Below are 27,826 nucleotides of genomic sequence, written 5' to 3' on the forward strand. Positions count from 1 at the left end.
CTCATGCAACACATCATCTCCATTGCTGCGCACCCTACACCACCTCCACATCTATTCACACCACAGCACCTCTATAACACTGTGCATGCACTATGAGCACTCAAAACCAACTCAATTGTTGAACACAATACACCACACCAACACTAACACTGCAAATACTACACCACACCACCTCTATCACTGCACAAACCAACTCTAGTGCTGCAAACACCAACACATCACACATAATGCTAAACAAATCACAGCACACCACCTCTATTGTTGCACACACTGTGCACGACACTCCACATCAACTACTGTGCATACTCAACCACCTTAATCACTGCACAAACCAGACCACCTCTATTGCTGCACACACTATGTAAGATCCATTGCTGTGCACACTACGTTACCTCTATCACTGCACAGACATAAACTTATTTGCTGTGCACACCACGCCACTCAATAACTGAACACACCCCACCACATCTAACACTGCACACACCACACCACATCTAACACTGCACACACCACACCACCTATATCATTGCACATACCATACTACCTTTATCGCTGCAAACACATCACTTCCATTGCTTTGCACACCACACCACCATAATCACTGCACTCACCAAACCACCTCATTCGGTGCACATACATCAGCTCCATCACTGTGCAAACCAAACCACTTCAATCATTCAACAAGCATATCACCTTGACGTCATCCAGGCCTGCGGCCCCTTTGAGCCCAATATGCCATCGCCCAAACACCTCCACCCTCTGTTCATATTCAAACCTCCCGCCAGCGAGTGTGTGCATGTGTGTGTTGGTCGCCCGGCAAGAGGGCGCTTAGCCGCAGTGCGCCGCACCCCTATATGTAATTAATAATATTGTGACCTTTTCTTTTCGCCCTAAAATAGTGTCCCGACGAGTCAGTAAGTGAGTGAGTGTCTTTTGTTTTAGTAATATATTATATTTTTATAAAAAAAGTATGTGCAAGCACGGACAAGGACGCTCCCTAGCGGGCGATGACGGAGCCAACATATAACTTTATTCAAACTAATTTACCACATAAGTAATTAATACAGACGGTCTGTTCATGGATGTGTATCTGGTAATTTTATAAAGGATTCATGTTATTTTCTATAATAACCCGGGGCACGCAATAGTTAAGATGTTAATGGTAATTGTGTTGGGCTGTGTTGCTTATTCCCGTCCTAAAAATCGAGTGGTCCCGAGTCTACTACCCATGGTATAAATTATTTTTAATTAGTATTTAGGATGATCAGGTGATGTACTCTTATATTTTATACACTGATTTGGTTTTAACTCATCATTGGTCGCGCTATGAGCATTTTGCTCACCCTCATAAATATTGTTTTACTGTTATTGTTTTTATTGCTGCGTGGAGGTGTCTTTTTTTCTAGCTGAGTTTTGAACCTTCCTTATCAAGTCACTAGGTAGCTGACAGGATGTAACTGATACTTGGCCTTGAGATAAGATATCGCTTACAGGCATGCACGCCGCATGAGCAGTTTGCTCACAGTGTGACCAGTCGCGTTGCTACACTTGTGGCGACTGTTCGGTTTGCAAAGTGCTGTTTTTAGTCGTAGAATATATTCTTGTGAGACTTCAATCTAATGATTCGTGGGAAGAAAATTGTGGCTTTGGCTCTTCAACAAATCGCTGAATGTTCCAGAACATGTAAGTTATGTTATAATAATCATTATTTTGATTGAAAATACAAAAGAAAAAGAAAAACATATATTACATAAAACATCAATTAACATCAATTATAGTAAACATTAACATTTTGTCACAAAATTGTTGATTTTCGTATCAAAATAAGAAATTACTTTTGAATACGGAAGCTGAAAAGCTGAAAAGCTGAAAAGCTGAAAAGCTGAAAAGCTGAATTTGGATAAAAGTGAGACAAGATTTTATAATTTTGGAAAAGCACTTAGGAATTCCAGAGGAAGATATGTAATTGTAGTCATTTCCATAGTTTTATGTTTCTATTTTATTTTTGACTAGAATTTTCAGTAATGTAGGTAATATATATTCTGTGCTTTGTATTTACAGAAGTTCCACCACGGTTGCCGGATAGTTTACCACCTAAAAACCAAGCAGCCGCCAATGATCAAAATTTTGACCAAGATAATGTTGAAAGTGATTGTGGAACCGAAGAAGAAATTTTGTTTAGCGATACATAGCAATCATGTGGAAGTGAAAATGGGGATGAAGAATCTACGGGTATTCCACTGGGTGTGTGTTCTCCTGTGTATGGAAACCGAATGGTCTGTGCATCCTCCTCGTCCTAATGTACGCACCAGAAAGCATAATATTGTAATCCACCTACCAGGAGTAAATAAAGTGGCAAAAAAACTCTTTTTCTGTATTAGACTGTTGGAAATTATTTTTTCCAAACAATATGATTCAAGAAGTAGTGGACTGTACAAACATTTGTTTAGACAAAATGCATGTTAACTGTGGACGTGAGAGAGATTGTGGCAGTACCACATTTGCGGAGTTGAGCACTTTGTTGGATTTGCTATATCTAGCAGGTGTGAAAAAAGCGCAGCATCTAAATATTGAAGAGTTTTTCAGTGATGATGGAACAGCTCCAGAATGTTTTAGAGCAGTTATGAATATGAAAAGGTTTTACTTGATTCTGCGTGCTCTCAGATTTGATAATATACATGATAGGGATAAAAGGAAACTTACTGACAATCTAGCTCCTATAAGAAACATTTTTGAACGTAAGACAAATTATCAAGGAAATGGCAAGTTCCGGCAGTACATAGCTAATAAACCTGCCAAGTATGGACTAAAAGTGTATGCCCTAGTAGACTCGCGTACAATCTACACAATCAATTTGGAAATATATGCTGGTAGATAACCTGAGGGTCCGTATAAGTGTGACAAGTCAAGTAGTGTGGTAAAGCATATTGCTGCCCCTATCATCAATACAGGCAGGAATATTACTATGTGAAGCCAAACTGCGGCACGCCACAGTTTGACTACAATGAACTCGCACACAGAACACGAGTTAATAAACCTAACCCAACACAGCAGGAAGTCGTTGTTTAATTTAAGGGGAACTGCACCGACATCGAGGAACAAAAGTTATGTAAGCCAGGATCATTTTATTAAACTTTTTCTTAATTACAACAATTAATATATATATATATATATCTCTTTGGTTTTACAAATTTCTTAGAATTGGGAGCAATTAAGGCTCAGATCAATTACAATGCTTTCGGTGAATAAGATTCTTGCACACTAATGAATCGCAAGGACATAGAGACGTACTTAAATCAAAACAAATGTACACTTCGCACTCCCAACAATATAATAACATACTCAGATATTGTGTTTAATACCAAATTCTACCATGATGATATCTCAAACGGACATTTAACTTAGCCCTACTAACTCGTAACGGGCCTAGACTTAGATGTGACCTCAGATAAATAACTTTAACACAATAAAACATTTATGAGACGCTTCCCTATAAAATACATAAGTACAACTAAACGTCGCACATACGGGTATTTCAACGATCTACGCGGCCAAAATTATTTTTTTGTTTTAATTTACTCTAAAAAATGTTACTAAGTCAAACCAATTGTATTTATGAATAAAAAATGTTTTTTTATATACAAAACCAAAGTTTTAATGGAAAAAAAACATAAAAATAATTAAAACAATATAGGGTATATAAGCCAATTGATCACTTAAACAAATTTATGCACATATAAAAAAATTAAAGGAATTTTTAGATAAAATAAATAAATAATAAATGAAATAAATATATAAATATTTTAAATAATACATAAACAAAATAAAAAAAATAATTTATTAATAATAAAAATAATAAATAAATAATAAATGAAAATTGTTTTTTCATGATCTTGCAACAAAATGTTTTTGAAGCATGGGTCTAGTACCGTTGCAATCATGACTTATTTTACTGTTGTGTACAACGGAAACCTAGATTTAATACTTTTCTGAAGAGAGATAGCAAATGCAATTCCAGGATTATTTTGATCTTCGACATAGTAAGAAAGTGTTGGCTCAATTTTTATATTATATATATTATTTTTATTATATATTATATTTTTATTATAAATAAAACCATGAAAATGTTTAGAAAAAATAAATAAATAAATAATAATTATATATATATATATATTTCTTTTTTTAATCACTACATAATGTGGTTTTGGCCCTATGAATAATAGATAGACAGATGAACATGTTCTGCAGTCACAAAGTAGGTAGATGAAAAACAAATTATAAAATGATACAGTTAATATAAGCTCTAGGTAATACTTAATACAAATAATAATAAAAATCACACTATCATCCAAAAACAAGTTTTCTTAGTCACTTCCTGAAGAACACTTTGGGTTTGGATCGGCAGGCAACAGCATTTCTAGGGTTTCAGGTAGGTAAGAATTTAGCTTCCTCTTTTTTATTCTCCTTCTACAACTAATTAACGGGTCCGAACTTAAAAGTAGACGGTTAAAGATGTCTCTATTGCAGTTTTCTAGAGAAAATTTTCGTGCGAAATCTTGTCGATATGCCAGGAAGTGCTTGTTGCGTGCTTCTGCGGCTTCTTCAGAAAGTTCTCCAATTTGTAACAATGCATTTTTTTATAATTACTGCGCCATGAACGAGAATTTTGTGCATCGTGGGTGTCATGGGATGCCAAGGATATAGGTCAACATATAAACGAGCAGTTTCTTTTGCGTAACAATCCTATTTTTCCGGATTGATTTTGTGGCCACTTGAGATAGTCTCTAAAATTACTTTTAATCTATATATCAGCTCGTAACTAATGCCCGTAATTTCTGATGCCAATTTGTGATCTTCAAAAAATCTTCGGCTTGTATTGCCATCATTCGTGTTGCCGAAATTTGCCTTTGGCATGTCTATTAACAATCCAGTTTCGTTATGAAACCTCGCCTGGATTTCTTGTTTCCTTTCTTTCTCGAGGTGTTTTTCTGCTTCTGTTTTCCTTTCCCTATATTTTTTTCACTGGCAATTTATACGCTAAATGGAGAATACTCTCAAATAATTTTATCCTGGCATGTAGTACAGAGAGGCCAAATTGGATAGCCTCAAAATTAACATATTTTATTTCATCCAATGTGTTAAAATCCTTTGAAGTTGCACCGCAAATATAGCATCGACTTGTCGATGTTGTTCCTGTGGCGGCATTACACACCTTCCTGTCAACCATTGTCATTATGAACTCATTTTTAACGGTAAATTTTTTGCCACACAAATCTAAATCAGTTGCACTGAGCGAGTTTATAGAAGTATTAACATGATTTATTTCTTCTTGCGTAACATCAGTAGTTTCTTTGACGAATCTAAACCTTATAGGCTGACAAAATCTAGGAGAAGAGGGTGTTGGATTTCTCCATACAGTATTTTCATTTGTTTGTCCACACACTAATTTTAAAGGCACGAAGCAGCTCTGGAATATGTTCATATCACTGTCCGCATCACTGTCTAACTTTTGTTTGTACTGGGATTGCTGGAACCCATCGCAGCCCCATTTGCAGATTAATTTTAGGGATTCACGTTCTTGATCTTTTAATGTTATCAATACATCTTCCAGATACTCCGATAATCGCCTAACGGTAAGGTCGACCAAAGGCTGTAATTGAGCTTCTGCACTAGTGCTAGTAACCGTGCATGCTTCTTGTGGCGGATATCACTTATTTTTTTCTTTTTGTAAAATACTGTAACACGGAAAGAATTTCTTATCCGTGCTTCTTATAATATCATATTGCTCCGTGTTAGGTCTGCATCGATGAACATTTGATGTGCTTCCTGGACGGTCAAAGGGCTAATTTTATCTTTTGATGACTTTGTGCGATGAAATGCCTTTTTGTACTTTGTTGCGCGAGTTGGCGAACGGATGATTTCCTTGAGTACATTCGAAACGTCTCGCTTTCCAGTTTTTCTTAATTATACTTGAGTAGCATGCACTATGATGTCCTCGTCAAAGTTAGAGCGAAGATACTCAATGTTTCTTCTTTTGCTTCTCTCGCTCAGCTCCCCAAAATATTTACTCGGTCGACCTGGCCGACTTCCCGGACTGTCGGCAACGGGAATCGCAAAGGTCCCTTCTAGCCAAGAGTGATTGTATTTAAGAAAAATGTCTTCTTTGTTATGAGCTTTAGTCCATCTTTTCTTTATTTCTGATTTGAAATATGCAAAATTGCTTTTTAAAGTTTCAATTTGGTCATTGCTGTAGCCTTCATAAGGTAAAAGTTGATTTTTCAAAGAATTAAGTTTTGAATGTAAATTAGGTAAATTTTCACTGTTCATGCGGTCAAACAAGTATTTCCTAGTTACGATCCTCATTCTCGATGTACCCATAAAACCTAAAACAAATAAACACCTCCTTTAAAGCCAAAAAATGAAGGAGATTATTTTCATACAATTTACTGAACAATTTTCAAAACACTAAATTTCTGTTTATCCGGGATTATCCGGGGCCAAATCCTGGGTTTCTTAAAAGAATATACATTGAACAATGAAATGCAAACAAAATCTTAGCCCGATCTATCCCGATAGTATGAAAAAGTACCTATACAATATATTTTTGTGAAAAGAAAATAGTCTAGGGAAGGGTCTACTTTTAGAGCTTAAAAATGAACTCCTAAATAAATAAATTATATAAATTAAAATATATATCATAAGTTACTAACCTGTTGTTTGAGAATCCATGATTTTTCCCACCACTGATCAACTTAAAAACATTAAATTTCACTTTTGAAGTGTAGCTTTTGTAAGAGCACTGAGAACAGAAAACGTGCACGAAGCGATACGATCAGATTCCGACTGACGGTAAAGGTGCGTAAAGCGTGAGCGGGAAGCGTGAGGGGTTGGGTTTAGTTCTCGGAAGTGTCCTGCACCTCAGGTAGTCATTTTCGTATAAATGTGTATTGTTTTGATAACTGGACTTTTGGCCGCTTGGATCGTTGAAATACCCCTATGTGCGTCGGCCACGCGTGAAACAAGATAGTAAAGACGACAGGTCACCTAACCCAAAATGTAATACCCTAAACTACCAGGCAGGAGCCATACGATCAACTGGGACTGAGCTAGTGTAATCGAGCCGGGAGGTAAACACCTCCGACTGCGCACATCACTGAAACTAGATGTAACCTAGCCTTAACCTGTCAGCCACTCGGCGATTGAATTGTACAATAAGCCCGAACTATCGTCACAGGACTCCTACAGCATTTAAGTCTTTAAACTGACAACGCAGCGTCATAATGATGTGACTGTTAAGTGCAGATGTTAATATTCAATAAGCAGAGAAGCATAGCTTCGCCGAGTGCTGACCATAAGCTAAATAACGCGTGCCGACGGACTGATTCCCTTCTCAAGAGAGAGAGAAGGCCAGTGACTGTATAAAGCTACGCGGCGCTTATATAGACCACTGAAACTATGACACGAGGAGCGCTGGTGTCGCGGCCGGAGGGGGAGGAGAGGTGAAAAGGAGGGGATGTAGGGGAAAAGCATTCGGAGAGGAAGGGGAAAGGAGGGGAAGGAGCGCTATCATCGGAATCGGCGATGAAGCCATCCGCTTCATATGGATAACTATTTAACTCGCTACCCTTAGCAAGAGAGCTGCTTCAGAAGAATACTATGAGTGTTGGTACACTCAGAAAAAATAAGAATGAAATCCCTCCTTTATTTGTGAACACAAAGGGAAGGGCACAAAAAGCAGCATATTCGCTTTTTCATTTGCAGGTACATTAGTATCTTATGTACCCAAAAAAAAATGTGTTGCTTCTGTCCAAACTTCACAATGATGACAAAATTGACGAAACTTCGGGGGAGCTTGAAAAACCCGAGATTATAATATTTTATAATCTAACAAAATGCGGAGTAGATGTTGTAGATGAACTGAAAGGTGAATATTCTGTGTCAAAGATAAGCTGCAGATGGCCTCTGACAATATTTTTGTCATTGTTGAATATTGGTGGGATAAACAGCCAAGTAATATACTCTTCAAATACTGGAGAAAAACTCTAAAGATGTGTGTTTCTAATGAACTTAGCTTTGCAGCTAATAAAACCACAACTTGTAGCTCGTGCCTCAATCACAACTTTGCCTGTAGCCTTGCGAACAACTGTAGCAAGGGCCGCTGGAAGAGAAGCACAAACAGAATCAAAATGAAAATCAGTCCCAGGATTTTGTTCTGTCTGTCCCCAAAAGAAAAATAGAAGAACATCTCAATAGTGTGCCACCTGCAATAAGTCTATTTGCAATGAACATACAATATTCAAATGTTCTGAATGTCCATAAATAATGTGCGCTGAGATAGTGTTTAGGAACATGTACCTATAAAATTATGTGAGCATTTTTAGTTAATATTTGGACATGTCAGTTTATCATGGAACTTGAAATATATGGTGCAGTTAGTGTGTATTTTATATTTTGAGGTTTTCAATTGTACAAACCAAATTGATGTAACTTATATTGTAAAGTAAGATAAGCAAAACAAATGCTGAATCCTAATAGAGTTAGGCGTTTTAAAATGTAAATTTCCATGAAAGCAGTTAATTTTGATGTAGAAATTCTCTATTGCATAATGTGTGTTCTATTAGTCAGTCTCAAACGTATAACATAAATTAGTGTGCCCTCAAAAGACTCGGTAGATTTAATAATTTTTGTGCTAGAAAATGAAGTGTGAATAATGTGTTATTTTCTATTGCTTCCAACACTACTGCAATTATTGTTGATGTATTCGGAGGCCGGACAAAGGAAACTCAGTATACAGCCAAATAGTTTATTGTGATGATGATTTATTTAAAAAAAAAAAAAAAAATTATGTGATAATAATATTAAATATTATTTATAAAAGCAGAGTTGTTTCATTTGCAATAAGAAAAATATTTGGCCTTTTAAAAGAGGTTAAGCACGACTCTAATCGTAAAATTAAGTCTGTGAGCAAAATGATCACGCGCGACTGTTATGTATCTATGTGTTTAGTGCATGTATCTATGCACTTCCGGAATTAAAGCAGTTGGCAATATGGCCTCCCAAGAGACTTGTCGTTACTGTTTTCCAGTTCATAATCCACTATAATCCAGATCATAACATGGCGCTGCGGACTGTTTATTGTATGTGTACGATGCGGAATATCTCCGTCGCATTCTGGTAACCGGACTGTAATAGATATTGACAAATAGTTTGGTTTTGTGATGTGTTAAGTGTTACCCTAAAACGCACGCGTAATGGAGGGACTGAAACCACCGGGACCTTTCACCTTTGATGGAGATCTGGCTAACAATTGGAAGCGCTGGAAGCAAAAATTTTTAATATATATGAAAGCCACAGGTGGTGACGGTAAAGACGACGGTATTAAAATAGCTACATTGCTGCACGTGCTTGGTGAAGAAGGGCAGGATTTATTCTTCACCATGGATATATCTGAAGAAAACAGTAAAAAATATGATTCTGTTCTGGCATGCTTAGAATCATATTTTCTGCCTAAGACTAATCAAAGTGTCGAAAGACATAAATTCAACAATCGAGTACAAGAAGAAGGGGAGACTATCGACGCCTTTGTCACAGCACTAAGACGTCTAAGCACCAATTGTGGTTATGATGGTCTAAGAGATGACCTCATCAAAGACAGAATAGTGTGTGGAGTTCGAGATTCTCGTCTCAAAGATCGCTTGTTACGGGAGCCGATACTAACACTGGCAAAGGCAACACAAATTCGCAAAGCTGCTGAACAGACACAAGAATTAATGGAGACAATCGATAGAAAGGAGGTAGTACATACAGTGTATCGTAGCAATCAAAAAAGTATGAAGTCGTCAGAAAGAAGTACAGAAGATGAAGACATCTGTGAGAAGAGAACTTCAAATTACAGGACAAGAGGAAAACCCGCGGGACGAGCAGCATACCCTTCTCAGTCTAATAACAGCTATAAGGGTCCACGAGATGGAACGGCCACGCATCAGCAGTACAACAAGCCATCAACAAGTAAGCTACATCGGGAACATGGCACACACAATGAAGGCTTTTCAAGGTATGGTCAATCTTTTGATAAGATGTGTCACAAATGTGGACATAAACATTCTTACCAACAGTGCCCTGCGATCAATGCTGCATGTTATAATTGCAATAAAAGGGGTCATTATTCGAGAATGTGTAGATTGAAATCTGTCAATGAAGTGTTAAATAAGGAAAGTAATGTAGGTAGTGAAAAGCCTGTTGAATTGTTGTTAGGTTGTGTTACATCTAAAATGCTTATGCCTGTTGATGGTATAGCAACAAACCTAACGGATGAATGGTTTTATAGTTTATATATAACTGACTCTGATGTAATTATTAATTTCAAAGTTGATACAGGGGCACAAGTTAATGTACTTCCTGAAAGTGTTTTCTTAAAATTGAAGTTAACTAATACTGCATTGTTAAAGTCCCAGGTGGCACTCAGAACCTATTCGGGGTCAGAAATACAACTCTTAGGAAAGTGTTTTCTTGACTGTAGGACTAACTTAGGGACCTCGCACAAATTAGAATTTCAGGTGACAAAAGTTGATCACTCTACACCTATAATAGGGTTACCTGGCATTCAGCAACTTGGAATACTTAAGAGAGTAGACACAGTGGATGCGAGACAGGAACCGCAAATGCACAAAATGTTGTCTCAATATAAGGCTGTTTTTGAAGGCTTAGGCAACATTAGGGTGGAACCACATCAGTTTGTGCTAAAACCAGATAGTGCACCACCGACAGTTTCTTTTCAAAGAATACCCTTTTCTCTACATGACCAGCTGCAAGAAGAGCTGGATCGAATGATAAAACTAGGGGTAATAATCAAGGTGGATGAACCAACTGAATGGTTGAACCCTATTGTTGTCGTAAAGAAGCCTTCTGGGGAATTGAGAGTTTGTTTAGACCCTCAACCATTAAACAATGCAATCTTAAGAGAACACTGTAGATTACCAACACTAGAGGAGGTCACACTCAAAATGCAAGGATCACAGTACTTTAGCACTTTAGATGCCAATAAAGGTTTTTGGCAGATACAGCTTACTGAGGAAAGCTCAAAGCTGACTACCTTTCACTCACCATCACAGGGACGGCTTAGGTTCACACGCCTACCCTATGGACTGTCTTGTGCGTCAGAAATTTTCTTCAAAGTTTTTAGCACATTGTTTCAGGACATTGATGGGGTACAAGTTTATATTGATGACATCATTGTTTTTGGTAAGGACCAACATGAACATGATCAGAGGTTGGAAAGGGTCCTTCAAAGGGCATTGGAAAAAAATGTAACATTTAACTGGGATAAATGTAGGTTTCGCCTAAGCGAGGTCAAATACATAGGACATATCTTCGGCAAAGAAGGAATAAAAGTTGACCCGAGTAAAGTTCAAGCCATAACTGACTTTTTGGAACCCAAGGGAGTGAGTGACTTGCAAAGGTTTCTCGGGATGATAACTTACCTTGGAAAATTTGTTCCCAATCTGTCTGAACACACTGCCTTATTAAGGGAATTGTGCAAACAAGGGGCTATCTGGCAGTGGTCAGAACGACATCAAAATGCTTTTGAAAAAGTGAAAATTTTGCTAGCCACTACACCTGCATTACAGTTTTATAACCCTCATGAGCCTATCACCATTTCAGTTGATGCATCCCAAAAGGGTTTGGGAGCAGTTCTGTTACAGTCTAAGGGTCCAGTGGCATATGCATCAAAATCATTGACACAGACCCAGCAGAACTATGCACAGATTGAAAAAGAACTACTAGTGGTAGTTTACGGTTGTGAGCGTTTTCACCAATACATTTTTGGGCGTACTGTTCTTGTTGAGACAGATCATAAGCCATTGGAGGCAATATTTAAAAAACCCTTGGATAGGTGCCCGTTACGATTACAGCGCATGAGAATCAAGTTACAAAATTATGACATTACCCTGAAATATGTTCCAGGTAAAGAATTAGCAATAGCTGATGCCTTGTCTAGAGCTAGTGGCCCAGATACAAACTTTGAACTGCATGAACAAGAGATTGCAGCTCAACAAGGCTTGGTTGTACACCACATACAAGCATCTAACAAAACTTTGGGAAACCTTCAGTCTGAAACACTTAAGGATGAAACATTGATCCAACTCAAAGCAGTCATCTTAAAGGGTTGGCCTAATACAAGTAAAAAACTGCCGTCCTGCGTAAAAGAATAGTATTCATTTAAGGAAGATTTGACTATACAGGATGACTTAATATACAAAGGAACCCAAATCGTAATTCCCACATCCATGAGAGGGGCTTTGTTAGATAAAATTCATTACACTCACTTAGGGATTCAAAAATGTAAGCTACGGGCTCGTGAATGTGTTTTTTGGCCTGGCATGTCAAGAGACATAGAAAACAGAGTAGGCAATTGTACTACATGCAGGGCAGCACAGCATGCTAATACTAAAGAACCCCAAATTGATAAAGAAATTCCAGGCAGACCATGGCAGATAGTAGCTATTGACATATTTCACTTCCAGGGCAAAGATTATCTCTTGCTAGTTGATACATACTCGAAATACCCTGAATTTAGCCACCTTCCAAACCTCTCATCAACTCAAGTAATTGCACACTGTAAAGCTGTAATGGCTAGACATGGTATTCCGGAAATTCTCTACAGTGACAATGGTCCTCAATTTTCCTCTAGAGAGTTCAAGGATTTTTCCATGCGTTGGGATTTTAAACATAAAACCTCGAGCCCTATGTACCCGCAGTCCAACGGACTAGCAGAACGCCATATACAAACTATCAAACACATGTTAAAAAAGTCTGTTGCTGATCGCAAGGACATCATGCTAGCTCTTTTGGAGTATCGTAATACACCAATTGACACCACAATGCCTTCACCGGCCCAGCTGTTATTTAGCAGACGCCTAAGAGGCTTGCTACCCTCTACAGCTGACAGATTTATTCCTCAAATACAGCCTAACATAGTGCAGGATTTGTATGCTAGACAACAAAAACAAAAACACTATTACGACTACCACTCGAGGGTGCTGAAACCTCTTAAGGAAGGGAGTCTAGTAACAGTTAGGAACAGGAATTCATGGCAAAGTGGACAGATTGTGAAACTCTTGGACAGACCACGGTCGTATCGCGTAAGGGTTGACACTGGTCATGAGGTAGAAAGGAATCGAAAAGATATAATCAGGGATAGCATAAATCAGCCTCTGGTCATTGCAGGTGACATAGAAGAACCTAGTGGAGACACTCAAACAGTTGATAAATATGAATCAAAAACCCCACCTGTGCATGAACAACTCTCATGTGAATTAGTAAAGGATGGTGATGTTAATTCACAAGAAGGGTTTAGAGGATTTGAAGAAAGACATAGGCTAGGCAATAATGTACATGATACACAAAGGAATTTTGTTCAAAATATGGGGAGAGTAGTTAAGTCAAGTTCAGGGCGAACTGTGAAGTTACCAAATTATTTAAAAGACTGTGTGTAAAATATAAAGAATTTGTTACCATTTTGTAAACCTAGTGTGTTAATAACTGTATTGTTTTAAATGTGTGGATTAATTATTAGCATCCTGAAGGTGCTCTGAACTGCGGTTTGATATAAAAAATTTGATAAAGCCATTTTGTTACCATTTTGTAAACCTTGTGTGTTAATAACTGTATTGTTTTAAATGTGTGGATTAATTATCAGCATCCTGAAAGGTGCACTAAACTGCACTTTGATATAAAGACATGTCTGTTCTAACTTTATATTTTGAGAGAGGAGATGTTATGTATCTATGTGTTTAGTGCATGTATCTATGCACTTCCGGAATTAAAGCAGTTGGCAATATGGCCTCCCAAGAGACTTGTCGTTACTGTTTTCCAGTTCAAAATCCACTATAATCCAGATCATAACAGCGACCACTGGGGAAACATTTTACAATATGAACAATGACGAGTTAAGTCAAAGGATGAAATAAACAGCACTCTTTAGTATGCAAAGTCAGTTATTGTAAATAACGCACTAAATTATGTCGAACTAACAATACTAAAAGAATGAATAATACATCAGCATACTCTAGCAGAGGATAAATAATAAAAGTTAATGATATAGTTTATGATTATATACTCCAAGATGGTGGTTGTACACGTGAGTGTATGGAAAAATGAAATACAAGATGTTGGTTGAGTAAGTGAAATGGGAGAGCATGAGAAAATTAAATCCAAGAAGGTGGATGTATAAGCGGAATGGGAGGAGGAGGAAGACTATGAAGATTATAATGAGGAGGAAGAGGTGATGTCGGTGATGTTAAAGGTCAAAAGTGTTGATGACACAGTCTAAGATTTCCATGTTTTGGTAAAAGGTATGATAATGTAGCCCAAGATGGCTGCGGTGATTTCATTTGTCAAAAGTGATGACGACATAGTCCAAAATGGTAGCAGTAATGTCATAAGTCAAAGGTGATGGCGATGACATTATCCAAAATGGCAGAAAGTTCTAGAATTCAAAATGGATTGAAAGTTCTAGATTTTAAAATGGCAGAAATTTCTAGAATTCAAAATGGAAGGAAGTTCTAGATTTTAGAATGGTGAAAAGTTCTAGAGTTCAAAATGGCATACGGAAATTATGTAGTCCAAGATGGTGATTGGAAATGATGTAATCCAAGATGGTGGTTGAAAATTACATAATACAAGATGGGGACAGGAAATGATGTAATCCAATATGGCGGCGGTGACATCAGAGGTCAAAGTTCACACGCTAAAGGACAAAGGTCACGAATCCGAGTCTGAATACCCAATCTCCTGCGTTCGGTGGTATTATATGTAACTACTTTCTTTGTTCATTATTTTTTTCTCCTATTTCAAGTATAGATGTTATCTCAGAATAATAGACCCTTAAACTATGTTATCAAATAAAGCAACAGCTAAAGACTTTTAATTATTTTCCCAGTGTGTTCTGTTTTAATGTACAAACCATGTACACACAAAGTGAAACACAAATATTGTAGAGCTTCACTCCTTCCCAATTGCCTACAGCTGTTAACCATGAACAATCTGCCTCTAACTTAAACGCACATAGAAGAATATGTGGGCTTACCGTAATCGGCCGGGTTGTGGTAGCCGGGACACTCGAAGCCCATGGAGGAGAGAAAAGGTATGAGCCCTGGTATGGAGCCCCTGTACACACACTGGCCCTCCGCCAGCATGTACAGGTGGTCGAACATCTCGAACAGCCGTGCGCTGGGCTGGTGGATGGTGCAGATGATGGTGCGTCCACCTCGGGCAAGCGACTTCAGCAGCGAGAGGCACTGGAAGCAGGACGAGCTGTCCAGGCCACTGCAACCCACAAACGCACATCTGGTGAGGACTCTTCATTTTCAAAATACACATTCATACCATAAACAGAAGGAGCTGTTCATGTGACACAAAAATATCTACTCATAAACAGTTTAATCAGGAAATATAGTAGATTCATTAAAAACTTTTATCTTATTTCATACCAATAATTAATAAAACTTGACCTTACTCTTTAATCTAAGCTTTTAAAAATAACTTAGTTAATTATATAAAGAGAGTGAGAGTTTATATAAGAAGTTAACATGATAACTAATGGACTGATGTCAAAAATTCTTTCACTGTTAAAGATACATTAGACCATATGGACATAAACTATTAATTATTTTCAAATATATTAACTTAAGTTATATATATATATATATATATATATATATAATTAATATCTGGAAAATATAAAATTAACTGCTTTCTTGGCTTACTTTGAGTAATCCTACAGGTCTACTATTATGTGAAATGATTGATAACTAGATGATTGTTATTGAATAAGGTCTTAACTAATGAACCGATTTTGATTACTTTAAGAACAGAGGTAGCCCATACATTTATTCCAACATAAGGTACTCTTCATCCTGTGAAAGGCCCAGTTGTTAGTGAATATCCAAAACAATTAATTATTTACAAAGCTAATACGTGGAGACATGGTCTGCAGTAACAATATAAATAACGAGTTACCTACGGCCAATGTTTTGACATCGTCCGGGCCTACGGCCCCCTGTAAGTCCGATATGCCACCGCCCAAACACCATCCACCCTCCATTCAAACCTCCCGCCTACCCGTGCGTACGTGTGCGTGTGTGTGTGTGCTCGCCCGGCAAGAGGGCGCTGTCGAGCCAGTGCGCCGTACCCCTGAAAACATAAGTATATGTAATTGTGTTGTTTGTTTTTATATTCCCTAAGTGCAACGTGACGGCAGATCGGCCGGGAGGGTTTTATGTACTTTTATTTTTTAACTTATATATTAAAATATCATAGAGTTTCCGGACATTCCCGAGGAAACCCGAAGCCAGACAATAGTTAAATTTAAATCTTAATAATTATAATTTGTACAATCTTTTCAATTCATTCAAAAATTGTTACATAATTTTCAACGCTTTATTGTCATGTTAATTTAATTTCCCGTGGCACGAATTCGCTAATATCTTTTAACGGTAATTGTTTCGGCGGGAGGACGCCATGTTAGTCGAGCGAGCCATGATCTCAGCCCAGTCTTCCGCCATCAACAACCGAGAGCAGACGCTTCAGCACTCCGGGGACCTCACCGCTTGTATTCTCTGCCAAGTAATTCTGTTAACTTTAATTTCATCTGAATAGCTTTCTTTTAGTCCTCGGAACAGCTCTCGGTCGGGGGACTGCTCTATTAATTAATTTACGACCAGTCTCGGTCTTTTATCTTGTACTACGTAATTAAACATGTGACCACGTGGTGGCTCATCACCTATAAACCGATTCGTGCCGCGGGCGTTTTGTATAGTTTCAACCGTGTACGTGTGTGAGCGGAATTAGCGGAATAAATCAGGTGTGTGAATTTCACGTATTATTCTTTTATTTTCAATCTGTGTGACCACGTGGAGAGTGACGGCGTGTGGGACGCCTGAGAGCCCACTTCGTAGGGAAAAGCGTGCCCGACGCTGAGAGTGGGCAGGAATTAGTGCTAGATGTTTTCAAGGGGGGATATCACATCTCACATGGGCGACGTCACGCCCTGAGTTAGGAGTCTCACCGGGTCCACGTGCCGTACCACGTGGTGGCGCCCACTAACAATCCACCGTAAAGCCGACCGATCGACCCCCCCCCCCCCCCCCCCCGTGTCTGTTTAAAGATTCAATAAACATTTATTTTGCTTATTATTTAGTTTAAATTTTGTACCAAAACCGACAAATCTTATATACCTAGCTAATTTTTAAATACAACTACATGGTGATATTGTGGTTATCGATTATTTTCGTAGATATACACAGAGCTTCGTGTAGCAAAACGGTACGGAAATTGTACCCATCAACAGGTACCACACCTAGTATATATGATGCAAATAAAAATCTTTCTGGGTCCGCTCAGGTGAGACAGAAAATGATGGGGAACCAGCCAGGGAATTGCGCACCACACACTGTTTGCTCGCCCGACATGAGCGCACCCAGCATGCGACAACAGCAGTTAAAACACTTCCTTCTATATGTTGTTTCTTATTTGATGCTTGTAGAGGAATGCTCATTATGCGCGCCCCTTGCATAGCATCCACATGGTTAGTACATCAGTACACCTACGATATATTCTTGCTCTGCTTGAATATTTTCCGAGCTGTTGCTCTTCAAATCAGTAAAATGCAAGTAAGAATAAACTGAAGTATCATTTTCTTTCACGTGTTTTGGTTCCTGTCAGTTGAGAACTTTAAAATTTAACTTTGGACAACAATCTCCGTCCTCAACAGCTTAGTGCTGTTCCCATCATCTGTGAACAGCCTGATTTGACACATCTTTCCATGCCCTTCTACCACACAACAATCCCCTGGTCTTCTCAACATTAGCACATCATAAATACACTGATTAAAATAATTAGGTGATCAGACACACATGATTAGGAGATCAGACAAAAAGAATCATATCAGATAATATAGGTTTTCAGCAACAGTAGGAGCTACAAGCAGAGTCTAATAACCCGAAAATAAACGTTCCTTCCAACTGAGCACATCTGAGACACATTAGGATGATGCATTGCAGCTAGACCAGCACCTCCCAAAACTCATGCAGAGATGGAAAATGCCCTTATGGCAGAACAGCAACTTATCCCCAAACAGCTCATTGATCATTTCAATGAGTCCATGCCACGCAGGTGTGCAGCAGTAGGGGCTGTTCAGGGAGATCATACACCATTCTAGAGAACTGTTGCTACAATCTTTGTGTCCATTCGTGTTCTACTGACACCATGTACCATCTTATGTCTAACAAGAATATTCTTATGTTTCTGTCACCATACCGTACCATCTTTCACCATATCATACCATTTGTTACCATATCATACCATAGCTGGTCTCTGTAAAGGATCTGGTATTATCTTATTATTTTGTCTGATAGTAGTATGTTTAGGTACGTCCGAGGACAAGCTTAAGGCTGGTGCGTGGTTCCGAACGCCCTGTCATCACGGTAGCCATATTGGATACATTAAACTTGACCTTTGACATTGACTCCAGCAGCCATCTTAGATTCTGCCATCTTAAAATATAACCTCCCACTCCCCAAACATTACACTTTTCGTTCAGGCCGCCATCTTCAATTCAACCATCCTGACATCGAGCACCCAATCCACAAACATTAAAACATTCGTTACGATCGCCATCTTGAATTCGAATGTCGCATTCGCCATTTTAGATCTGATGTCACAACCACTTTTTTTCCGACTGACGACACAGACGCCATATTGTTGTCGTCTGCTTGAAGTGGCCATCTTGGATATTGTAACGACCGCCAACTTGGTTTTTTCTTGTTCTGCTGGAGGCCTCCATATTGGATACCGACATCTTTGTTTCTGTTTTTTTTTTTAGAGAGCACCAGCATCTCTCTGGCTCACGCCCATAAGGTGATGTCCAATTACAAACCAATGTTGTTGTGGTCCTTAACCAAATATACACTTAATTTTTTATACAAAATACATTGAAACCGCGGTGATTTAAACCATAACAGCTCGGACCTCTGGGTTGGAAAAAAATTCGCCTTTGACCGCACGGTTATAGAGACATTTACCAGACCGAGAATTAATTAAGGCATATAACAAATAACACACATATTCGGACTTGCGATGAACAATAGAGAGAACAATACGCAACGCTGGCTTCCTCAGCCTTCATACACCCTTAGATCGAGTCATGGAAGAATCGATTCTGCGTTACATTCGAGCCGTGGGCCCTTGTGTCATCCACCTGTCGCTCTTCGATGCAGCACTATTTTCGCCAGGATGCTTTTGCGATGCATATATTTCTTACCTTCTTGTCCCGAGTCTCTGCGTCTCTTTACCTGCCTCGCACTTCCGCTGCGGCCGTGGGAGAGCGCCTGCGCTTACTAAAGAATGCGACACGTCGCCACAACCACAGCGACAGAGCGGTCCCGACCACGTGACCCAGCAGATTGTGCGGCGACCTCGGGCATGCGCAGTGCCCGGTGTCAGCTACTTATTGCGCGAATATCGAACAGCAAGACGAAAATAAATTATTTAAAAAAACATTCGTCTCGTTCCACTTTTCATCTTCGTACATCACCAATGGACACATGAATTTCTCTGAACAAGATCTGATTCCAAATGAAGCACGTCTTTACATTCTTAACGTTCGTTTACCATTCAAACAAGTGTATATATATATATATATATATATATATATATATATATATATATATTCATATTTATCAATTAGTGAACGTTTAAAAGCAAACAGGTAAATTGCCGATGAACTCTAGTGACAGTGAAAGCTGACGAAGCGGGCGCGTGGAGCGCGCACCTGGTCGGCTCGTCGAAGAACATGACCGGCGGGTTGTTGACGAGCTCCAGCGCGATGGACAGCCTCTTGCGCTGACCGCCCGACAGCCTGGCGGTGCGCGTGTCGCAGCACTCCACCAGCCCCAGCGTATCCAGGATCTCCTCCACCTGCGCCGAGCAACGCCTGCTTCTCACTATCGATCACTACAACAATACGGACAAATAATTACTTTGTAAGGGAACGCGCAAAAATACAGTACAATTTAAAATAATATAAAAAATAGAGAGTATTAAAACTAATTAGCATATGTAGAAAACAAATGTTTTAAAATGAAAAAAAATTTTAATCATTAAAATGGCGAGAGATTTCAAAACTACAGTAGGTGCAGTACCTAAATCTGAAAGCGTAGCAACATGTGAGTTAATTATTAAACTAGGGTAATATAAACTTGTCCTGGTAAGTATCTTTTTGCATAGCAGCTATGAAACTTCAAAGATTTAGAAACAAAATATTTGTTAGTCAAAAAATAAAATCTTGCCCTTTTTGTATTCATAGTTAAACAAACTTTCATATTTACTGTGATTACTGTAAGAAACCATAACAAATATTAAAAATCTAACCCACTTTCAAAGGTGTAAATATTGTAACAATTGTTTTTTGTCAGCCAACATACATAATTCATATCTTTAGTTACTTTTTAAATTAAAACTGAGAAGGTTTACACTACTGACGAAAGACACACGCACATTCATTTCAGAACTTTTCTTAACATAATCATCTGATAATCTGTAAAACGAATTTGTGAGCGCAGCGCCACGTGTCGCCTTGGTGGAGGGAGGGGGGGGGGGGGAGGAAGCTCTGCCCGCGTCAAGGGTCCTCAAAGACCTCGCGATTTACAAACTGACCAATAACTGCAGGGCCCGCATGCAAGGGTGTACGCAAGGAGGAGGGTATACATCCCCTCCTTTCTCGGTATCCTTAGAAATACTCAAATTATATATATGGGTAATTCCATGTAATAGGGCAAATATATTGTCGCGGGTTGAAATTTTGCAGGGTTGTTGAAATCAAATTTAGGGACTTTACTGACGGGACTCTGGGCTGGCTGCTCTGTTCACTCGTCAGCGCAAGTGGCGTGACCATGTAATTGGGGCACGGGGCCGGCGCGGCGCGCTGCGGGCTTGCAGAATTTTGTTTGTTTGTTTGGCCGCGCGCTGGCGCAGCCACGGGCCGCAGTTACTGGGGCGCGCTGTCGTAACAAGCCGCGCGGTGTGGCCTGCACATTGGGGTAGAGGGGGGGTAGTCTTCCCAGATGTTCTAGTTAGTTGTTTAGTAAATTTGACTTCAATAACGAGCTTTTGTTATGGTAGGCGCGGCAGGGCGCGCGAATTTAAGCGCAAGTGAGTGGTGACTCGGGGCTCACTCAGGCGGAGGCTATGCGTCTCACCTGTGGTCACGAGTTGTTAGTTCGTTCGTGATGTAGGAATTCAGGCTCACTCAGGCGGAGGCTATGCGTCTCACCTGTGGTCACGAGTTGTTAGTTCGTTCGTGATGTAGGAATTCAAGCTTTCGGGCGGAAGCTATGGTCGACGCCAGAGGCCACGAGTCGTTTAATTTAAGTTAGGTCATAATGTAGTCGTCAAGCTTTCGGGCGGAGGCTATGGCCCTCGTCAGGGGTCACGCGTCATAGTTTTTAAAATGTAATGTTCGTTCGGGATTTCAAGGGCAGGAGAGGCCCCTACGTTATTTTTTTAAAGTAATCGATCAAGAAAGGCTTTTCGGAAAATGTGAGTATGGACTTATCTTTGTTTTAATTTTAAGTATTAATTATGATTTGAGGTATTCGGAAGGACTAGGGAAGTGTTTAGTGAAGTTCTCTCATTCTCTCTCTTGTAAGGTCGTTCAATCGTTAAGGAAGTAAAGAGATTATTGTTTTAAATTGTAATCCCGCTATTTAAATGTTCTTTAAAATGATGTTGAGTATTTGACTTTAAGAATAAAATAATTTTAATTAAGTATTAGGTTATTTTGCAAAATCTCCTTAGTTCAGCTCTCACCAAACATCCTGTACGGGATGACGAACCTATGATCCTAGGTACAGTAAAGTATTTTATGAAGTTAAGACTAGTTGATGCCAAGCGAGTTGTTTCTATGTAAAGAGCTACGATTCTCTCCCCCCTCTGAAGGTGCACGTGACAGAAATGGCGGTGGCACCGGCTAGGTGCACGTGACAGAAATGGTGGAGGCGCCGGGTAGGTTCTATTTCTGGAGAGAGAGAGAGGTAGATTTTTATGTTTATTATTAAGTTAGTTTCAGCTTCTGATAGCAGGTTATTAAGAGTTTACTTGAGGAGAGGATTACGGAATTTTAGTCTATAGTGGAGGAAGTCTTTGAGATTTTTTTTTTGACGTAACAGATGTTTATTTGAGGATACTTGTAAGGATAAAGTTTATAGTGATAAGTTGTTTTAAGTCGTTGAATTTATTGTAGATTTATATCGGGGATTATTACGTGAGGAGAATACGTTATAAGTTAAATGCTTATTAGAGATAATGCAAGTGGTTTAATTTAATTGAAGTTCATTTTAAGATTGTAGGTTAAGAGAATTATAATTTAAAATAAAGTTTTTTGTCGTAAATAGGAATTATTTTCAAGAGAAGTTTGTTTTGTTTTCGTGCGCGTAGGAGACGAGACGTACGAATTAAATCAGTCGAGGGAAGGATAAACGTTAGAAAGGAATTAAAGAGAAAACGAGAGTTTATGTAAAAGAGAGTTATAGAATTTATAGTGATGTTTTGTTTTAATTAGAAAAATGTTGAGAGTTGTTTCAGAACGACACGTCAGTGGACGTGGCAGAGTGAACACGTGACGGGGAGGTGCTGAGACCTAGCGGAGAACGGAGGAACCGCAAGCGAGGGTTGGCGCACCTGATGGAATTCGGTGACGTCACGGGCTCATACGGAGACGTGGACAGGCCGTGACCTTGTTTTGATCAGCTGTACGGTAACTTAGCGATAAGAAAATAGACTATTGGTTAAATAAATTTAAATTTAAGTGTGTTTTAGAAGAAGAGGAACTTTCAGTATGTAAGTAATTTAATTTAAGAAGTGTATGATGTATAGGCTAGAAGTGTTTCGTTGTAAGTTGTTTATGTTTTTGTTAGTTAAATTCTACCTCGGTTTTAAAAATATTTTTTTGGGATTTGTAAACATTATTAAGGAGGTACACTATAAAATCAATAAGCATTGATAAAAGTGGAAGGATAGTTTTTGTGTGTAGAGGGAATTTACTCCAAGGGAACAGAGAGACAAAATTAATGTTTTCTTTAGGGCGAGGGACCCTAAGGTGAGGTGTTGTGTCCCTGGGAAGTAGGGATTGTAGAGCAGACCCATAGGAGATGGGCTGACTACGTGAATTAAGGGTTAGGAGAATCCTGAGAGTTGTGAGTAGTTTGGGGCAGGAGTTCCCCATGGTAGTACCGAAGTGGCTATCCTGTATGGGATAGGGTACCATTTCAATGAAGTTTGTTGGTGGGGTTAGAGCCCCCTGTGTAGTGGGCCTATAGCAGATAGGCACTACAGTGAAATTTTTGGTTATTTTGTGAGGTAAATTCCCTGGAGGTTAAGTAAGATTGGATTCAGTTAGGAAGGAGGGAAATGAGAAACATTGCTGTAGAGAGTTAGTGTACTTGCCTAATGTGAAATTGAATTTTACTAAATTAATTTAGGAGAAAGTTTTGTTCGGTAAATAAATAATAATGGAAGATAGCTAGATAATTAATTAATTTTTTTTGAGTAAGGTGTTTTAAGTAATGAAATAAAATAAGGTGAAGTAATTTGAATAATTGGGGAGGAGTTTCTTTAAGAGTTTAGATAATTGTTTTTGAATTTATTGAGATATTCAGCCAGTGAAGTTTGAGTGTGAGAGATACAGTGAGATTTTAAGGAAATCGGTTGTTTATTAATTAGGACAAATGAGATTTTATGATTAAGAGTCAGTAAGCATAGTTAAAATTTACGACATGATATTTGTTGACAGTTTACAGTTATTAAGGAGAAAACAGAGTAATCTATTTATTTTTATTTTAATGGTTTGAAGATAAGATTATGAATTTTTTTTGGAAGTTTCTTTGGCATGTTGGAATAATTTTTTTTGATTTTTAGAATTTACAGAGAAAATTTAATTGATTTACATTAGTTTGGAAGTATGGAGGTTTAGTGTTCGATTAGCCCTAACTTGATGGTCGGATCTCAAAAGAATGCCGTAAAACCGATAGCCAATTGAGAGGAATGCGGTAGGCGCTTGTGTAGAGAGGGGTTGTGGGAAAACTCCTTGGGACTGATGGCAGATCAGGGGCCCTAAATAGTGTGTGATGCTGTAAAACCAGTGCAGAGAAAGCCTGGTATGCTTAAATTTTTGGGCACAGGTTATGTAAACCTGGGGTTCCATGGGATTTAGTCATGTTAGCTGCTGTGAGACATTAAGATTTCCAGGCTCCATAGTAAATTCAATGTAAATTTTTGTTTTCTTAAAATAATAAATTTGTTTTTAATTTTTTTGAGATATTTGATTTGTAACAGTGAATACAGACCCCGAGGAATAAGAGTTGTCATGCTGTGAGAGGAGAAGGTGGTAGGCCTAAAAGGGTACAGGCACCACAGAGGTTATGTGCATTGCATAATTTAAATATAAGGAAACTTGAGAATTTGAAATTTTGTTGTTGGGTTGGACACCCATAAGAAGAGTATAGGCAGAATTTTTATTGTTATGAGATGTCTAATTTAATTGAAAAGAAGAAAGTTTAAAGATGCAAGGTAACATTATTATTGTAATAATTGAAAGAGATTAAGAGGTAGAGAGAAATAGGCAGTTTTTGTTTGTAAGTACTAAAGTTTACATATAGAAATTTAGTAACTAAGAATGAATAATAAGTTAAGTCTAGTGTAAAAGTTTTTTTTAAGTTTGTTAAGTTAAGAGTCACAAGTAAATTTTTTTTTAGAGAGAATGTCTTTGATAGGAAGTATTAGAAACTTATGGGAATTTTAGGGTAACATAAATAATGTAGGTAATGAATAATAAATAGATGGTAGGTCTTAAGTTAGGATTAACATTTGAAGCAGAATTTAATTAAGAAGAAGGAAAATAAATAGGCCTAATGAAAAGAACAAAAAAGGATTTTATGGTAAAGCATTTTTTTTTAAGTAATAAACAATGAATAATAATGTTGTTTCAGGGTAATGTGTACTAATAATACAATTTTTTTTTAGGACCAAAGAACAGGAATTATGTAATTTAAATTAACATGTATTTTTGAAACTGTTACAGATTCCTTAAGATGAGCTGAGCAGCAGTCCAGTTTACAAGATGACAAGAGTTCGAGAGACAAGATACAAGATCACTGAAACAAGAGCCAAGACTGAAGATTCAAGAGAAGAGAAAGCTGGCAGCCATGGACTTACAAGTGGAGATTAATAAGGTCATGTAAAGTTTTATTTTTTTTTATGGAAGACAGTAACTGGAGTTTTTTTTTGTTATAAACATTATTTACAGAACTTTTTAGGTTATAGTAATGTAATGGAACTAGTGAGTTGTGGTAGCTGTCAAAAAGAACTAATACCTTAAGTTTAATTTTTAAAGTTAATTTTCTTAATTTACAGAGGGATTAGTAGTTTTTTTTAAAACCTTATTTAGGTTGGAATTTAAATACAATAGCTTATTATAAATGTGTACGAACAGTTCAAGTTCACAGTACTGATAGGTAGGTCAGATGATCTTATTGATTTTGATGATTTGTTGTTTTGAGTTGATTTTTAAGTGTTGTGAATTAGACAATGAAATAGTTCTGAAAACTTAAATTATTTCAAGCTAAGAAATAGTAAAGTTAATTGTAACTCAAAGGACACCAGAATTTAATTTTTTTTGAATTAGTAATGTTTGAAAATTTTATACTTTACAAGAAAGGTTATAAACAAACAGATCGGATGGAACAAGGATGCAGTAAATCACAATTTCATTTAGAATTATTGATTAGCTTTTGAGGTTATGAAGTAAAAGTAATTATAGTTTAAAAGTTTGAATAAAAAAAAATGTTTTTTTTTATTTGTTTCAAATAGAAAGTTTAAAAGTTAATTAGTCATGATCTAGGTGGGTGATGGGGTGGGAATTGGCCACTCTTTTTCCCTATAACCTCCCTAACATGGCCTTCTATTACAACTAACAGAAATAAAGAAGAAGAAAAATGAAGAATTATTAGTTAGAATGTTTCTTTCATGAAGATACCTGATGAACTTTTACTGTTTGGAAGAATAGAAGCAAGGTTAGTCAGATATTTTTACTCAGAAGAAGAAGAAGATAAAGCAGTTTTATGACTCGACAAGCCAGAGATTGGTGTTTCCCCTCTGCGCTTCTATTGACTACGTTGTTTACTCTCATGGGATAGCTGGTTCGGCACCATGGAGAGAGATTGGTGGGCATTGTGGTTGCCCCCAGAAGAAAAGAAGAGTAGAAGAGGTTATGGGTGGGTCATGTGAACTGACCTTCAACCCAGTTACTTCGTGGGGACTATTTGCTGTATAGAGAAGATCAAGACTCAAGAGTTAGGGAAAATCATTGGAGGTCATGTTTCCCTTCCTTAAGTTTTTCCTATCAAATTATTTGCCTGATTAGATTATGCTAAGGGTGGGATACTTTATGTTAGCAGTTGAATTAATTAATTTTATTTTTTTGTGTGTTTGCATCCTTGCCCATCGATTGCAGTTTAGTAGTTAGTTTTGTATTTGTCAGGCGTGATGGTAATGCCTGTTGATGATGTTTCAGAATTGTAATCTGTTCGTGATGAGGATGGCACAACTCCGAAGCAGATGTGGGGAGAAGTTGTGAGCTGCCCTGGAAGCCAGTCCAGTAGCTGTTGGAGTTGAGTGGTGTTTGCTGATGGCCAGCCCAGGGAGCTACTCTTCTCGACAACACTGACTTCGAGGAGTTGCACCAACCTTCACGAGATAAGAGTTTAATTAATTGAAACACTGTAAGGACACTTAATTTTTTTTGAAGAACGAAAGAAGTATGGTAATAAACGGAAACCGAAAAAAAAAAATAATAATAATTATCAAGAATTTGCACATTGTTTAACGAATACTGAGAAACTAAGAACATTAATTTAATTTGTAAAGAGAGCTTCACTAACAGAACAATTTTTTTTAGAATTGAGAACTCGAGCCTCTGAAGGTTCCTGTGAGAACAAACCAGATAAAAGTTTTACATTTAATTTTATGAATACTTGTTGTTTTAAAATAAATCTTATGCAGAATTTAGATGTATGTTCAGACAGCAAGGAACTAAGAAAATTATTATTTTTGTGAAATGAGGAATTTATAGTTATGGTTTAATGGAAAAAGACAATTTGTAATTTTGAGGTAGCTCGATGGGGCTCGAGCTCTGTGAGGGGAGGGTTATGTCGCGGGTTGAAATTTTGCAGGGTTGTTGAAATCAAATTTAGGGACTTTACTGACGGGACTCTGGGCTGGCTGCTCTGTTCACTCGTCAGCGCAAGTGGCGTGACCATGTAATTGGGGCACGGGGCCGGCGCGGCGCGCTGCGGGCTTGCAGAATTTTGTTTGTTTGTTTGGCCGCGCGCTGGCGCAGCCACGGGCCGCAGTTACTGGGGCGCGCTGTCGTAACAAGCCGCGCGGTGTGGCCTGCACATTGGGGTAGAGGGGGGGTAGTCTTCCCAGATGTTCTAGTTAGTTGTTTAGTAAATTTGACTTCAATAACGAGCTTTTGTTATGGTAGGCGCGGCAGGGCGCGCGAATTTAAGCGCAAGTGAGTGGTGACTCGGGGCTCACTCAGGCGGAGGCTATGCGTCTCACCTGTGGTCACGAGTTGTTAGTTCGTTCGTGATGTAGGAATTCAGGCTCACTCAGGCGGAGGCTATGCGTCTCACCTGTGGTCACGAGTTGTTAGTTCGTTCGTGATGTAGGAATTCAAGCTTTCGGGCGGAAGCTATGGTCGACGCCAGAG

General features: G+C 38.3%; 1 protein-coding gene across 3 annotated transcripts in view; it reads right to left on the bottom strand.

Moving 5' to 3' along the window:
* The window catches only part of LOC134531128 (ATP-binding cassette sub-family G member 4-like), a 350,550-nt gene that overhangs the window by 48,556 nt on the left and 274,168 nt on the right, over nucleotides 1-27,826 (bottom strand). For all 3 annotated transcript variants that reach the window (XM_063366709.1, XM_063366711.1, XM_063366710.1), the window contains exons 6-7: nucleotides 19,832-19,977; nucleotides 15,089-15,327 (exon numbers count right to left, since the gene is read on the bottom strand). In XM_063366709.1, coding sequence (XP_063222779.1) covers nucleotides 15,089-15,327; nucleotides 19,832-19,977 — 385 coding nt within the window. The remainder of the gene's footprint in view (nucleotides 1-15,088; nucleotides 15,328-19,831; nucleotides 19,978-27,826) is intronic.

This window comes from Bacillus rossius, chromosome 3, assembly GCF_032445375.1.
Source record: "Bacillus rossius redtenbacheri isolate Brsri chromosome 3, Brsri_v3, whole genome shotgun sequence".
In the NCBI taxonomy this organism is placed as follows: domain Eukaryota; kingdom Metazoa; phylum Arthropoda; class Insecta; order Phasmatodea; family Bacillidae; genus Bacillus; species Bacillus rossius.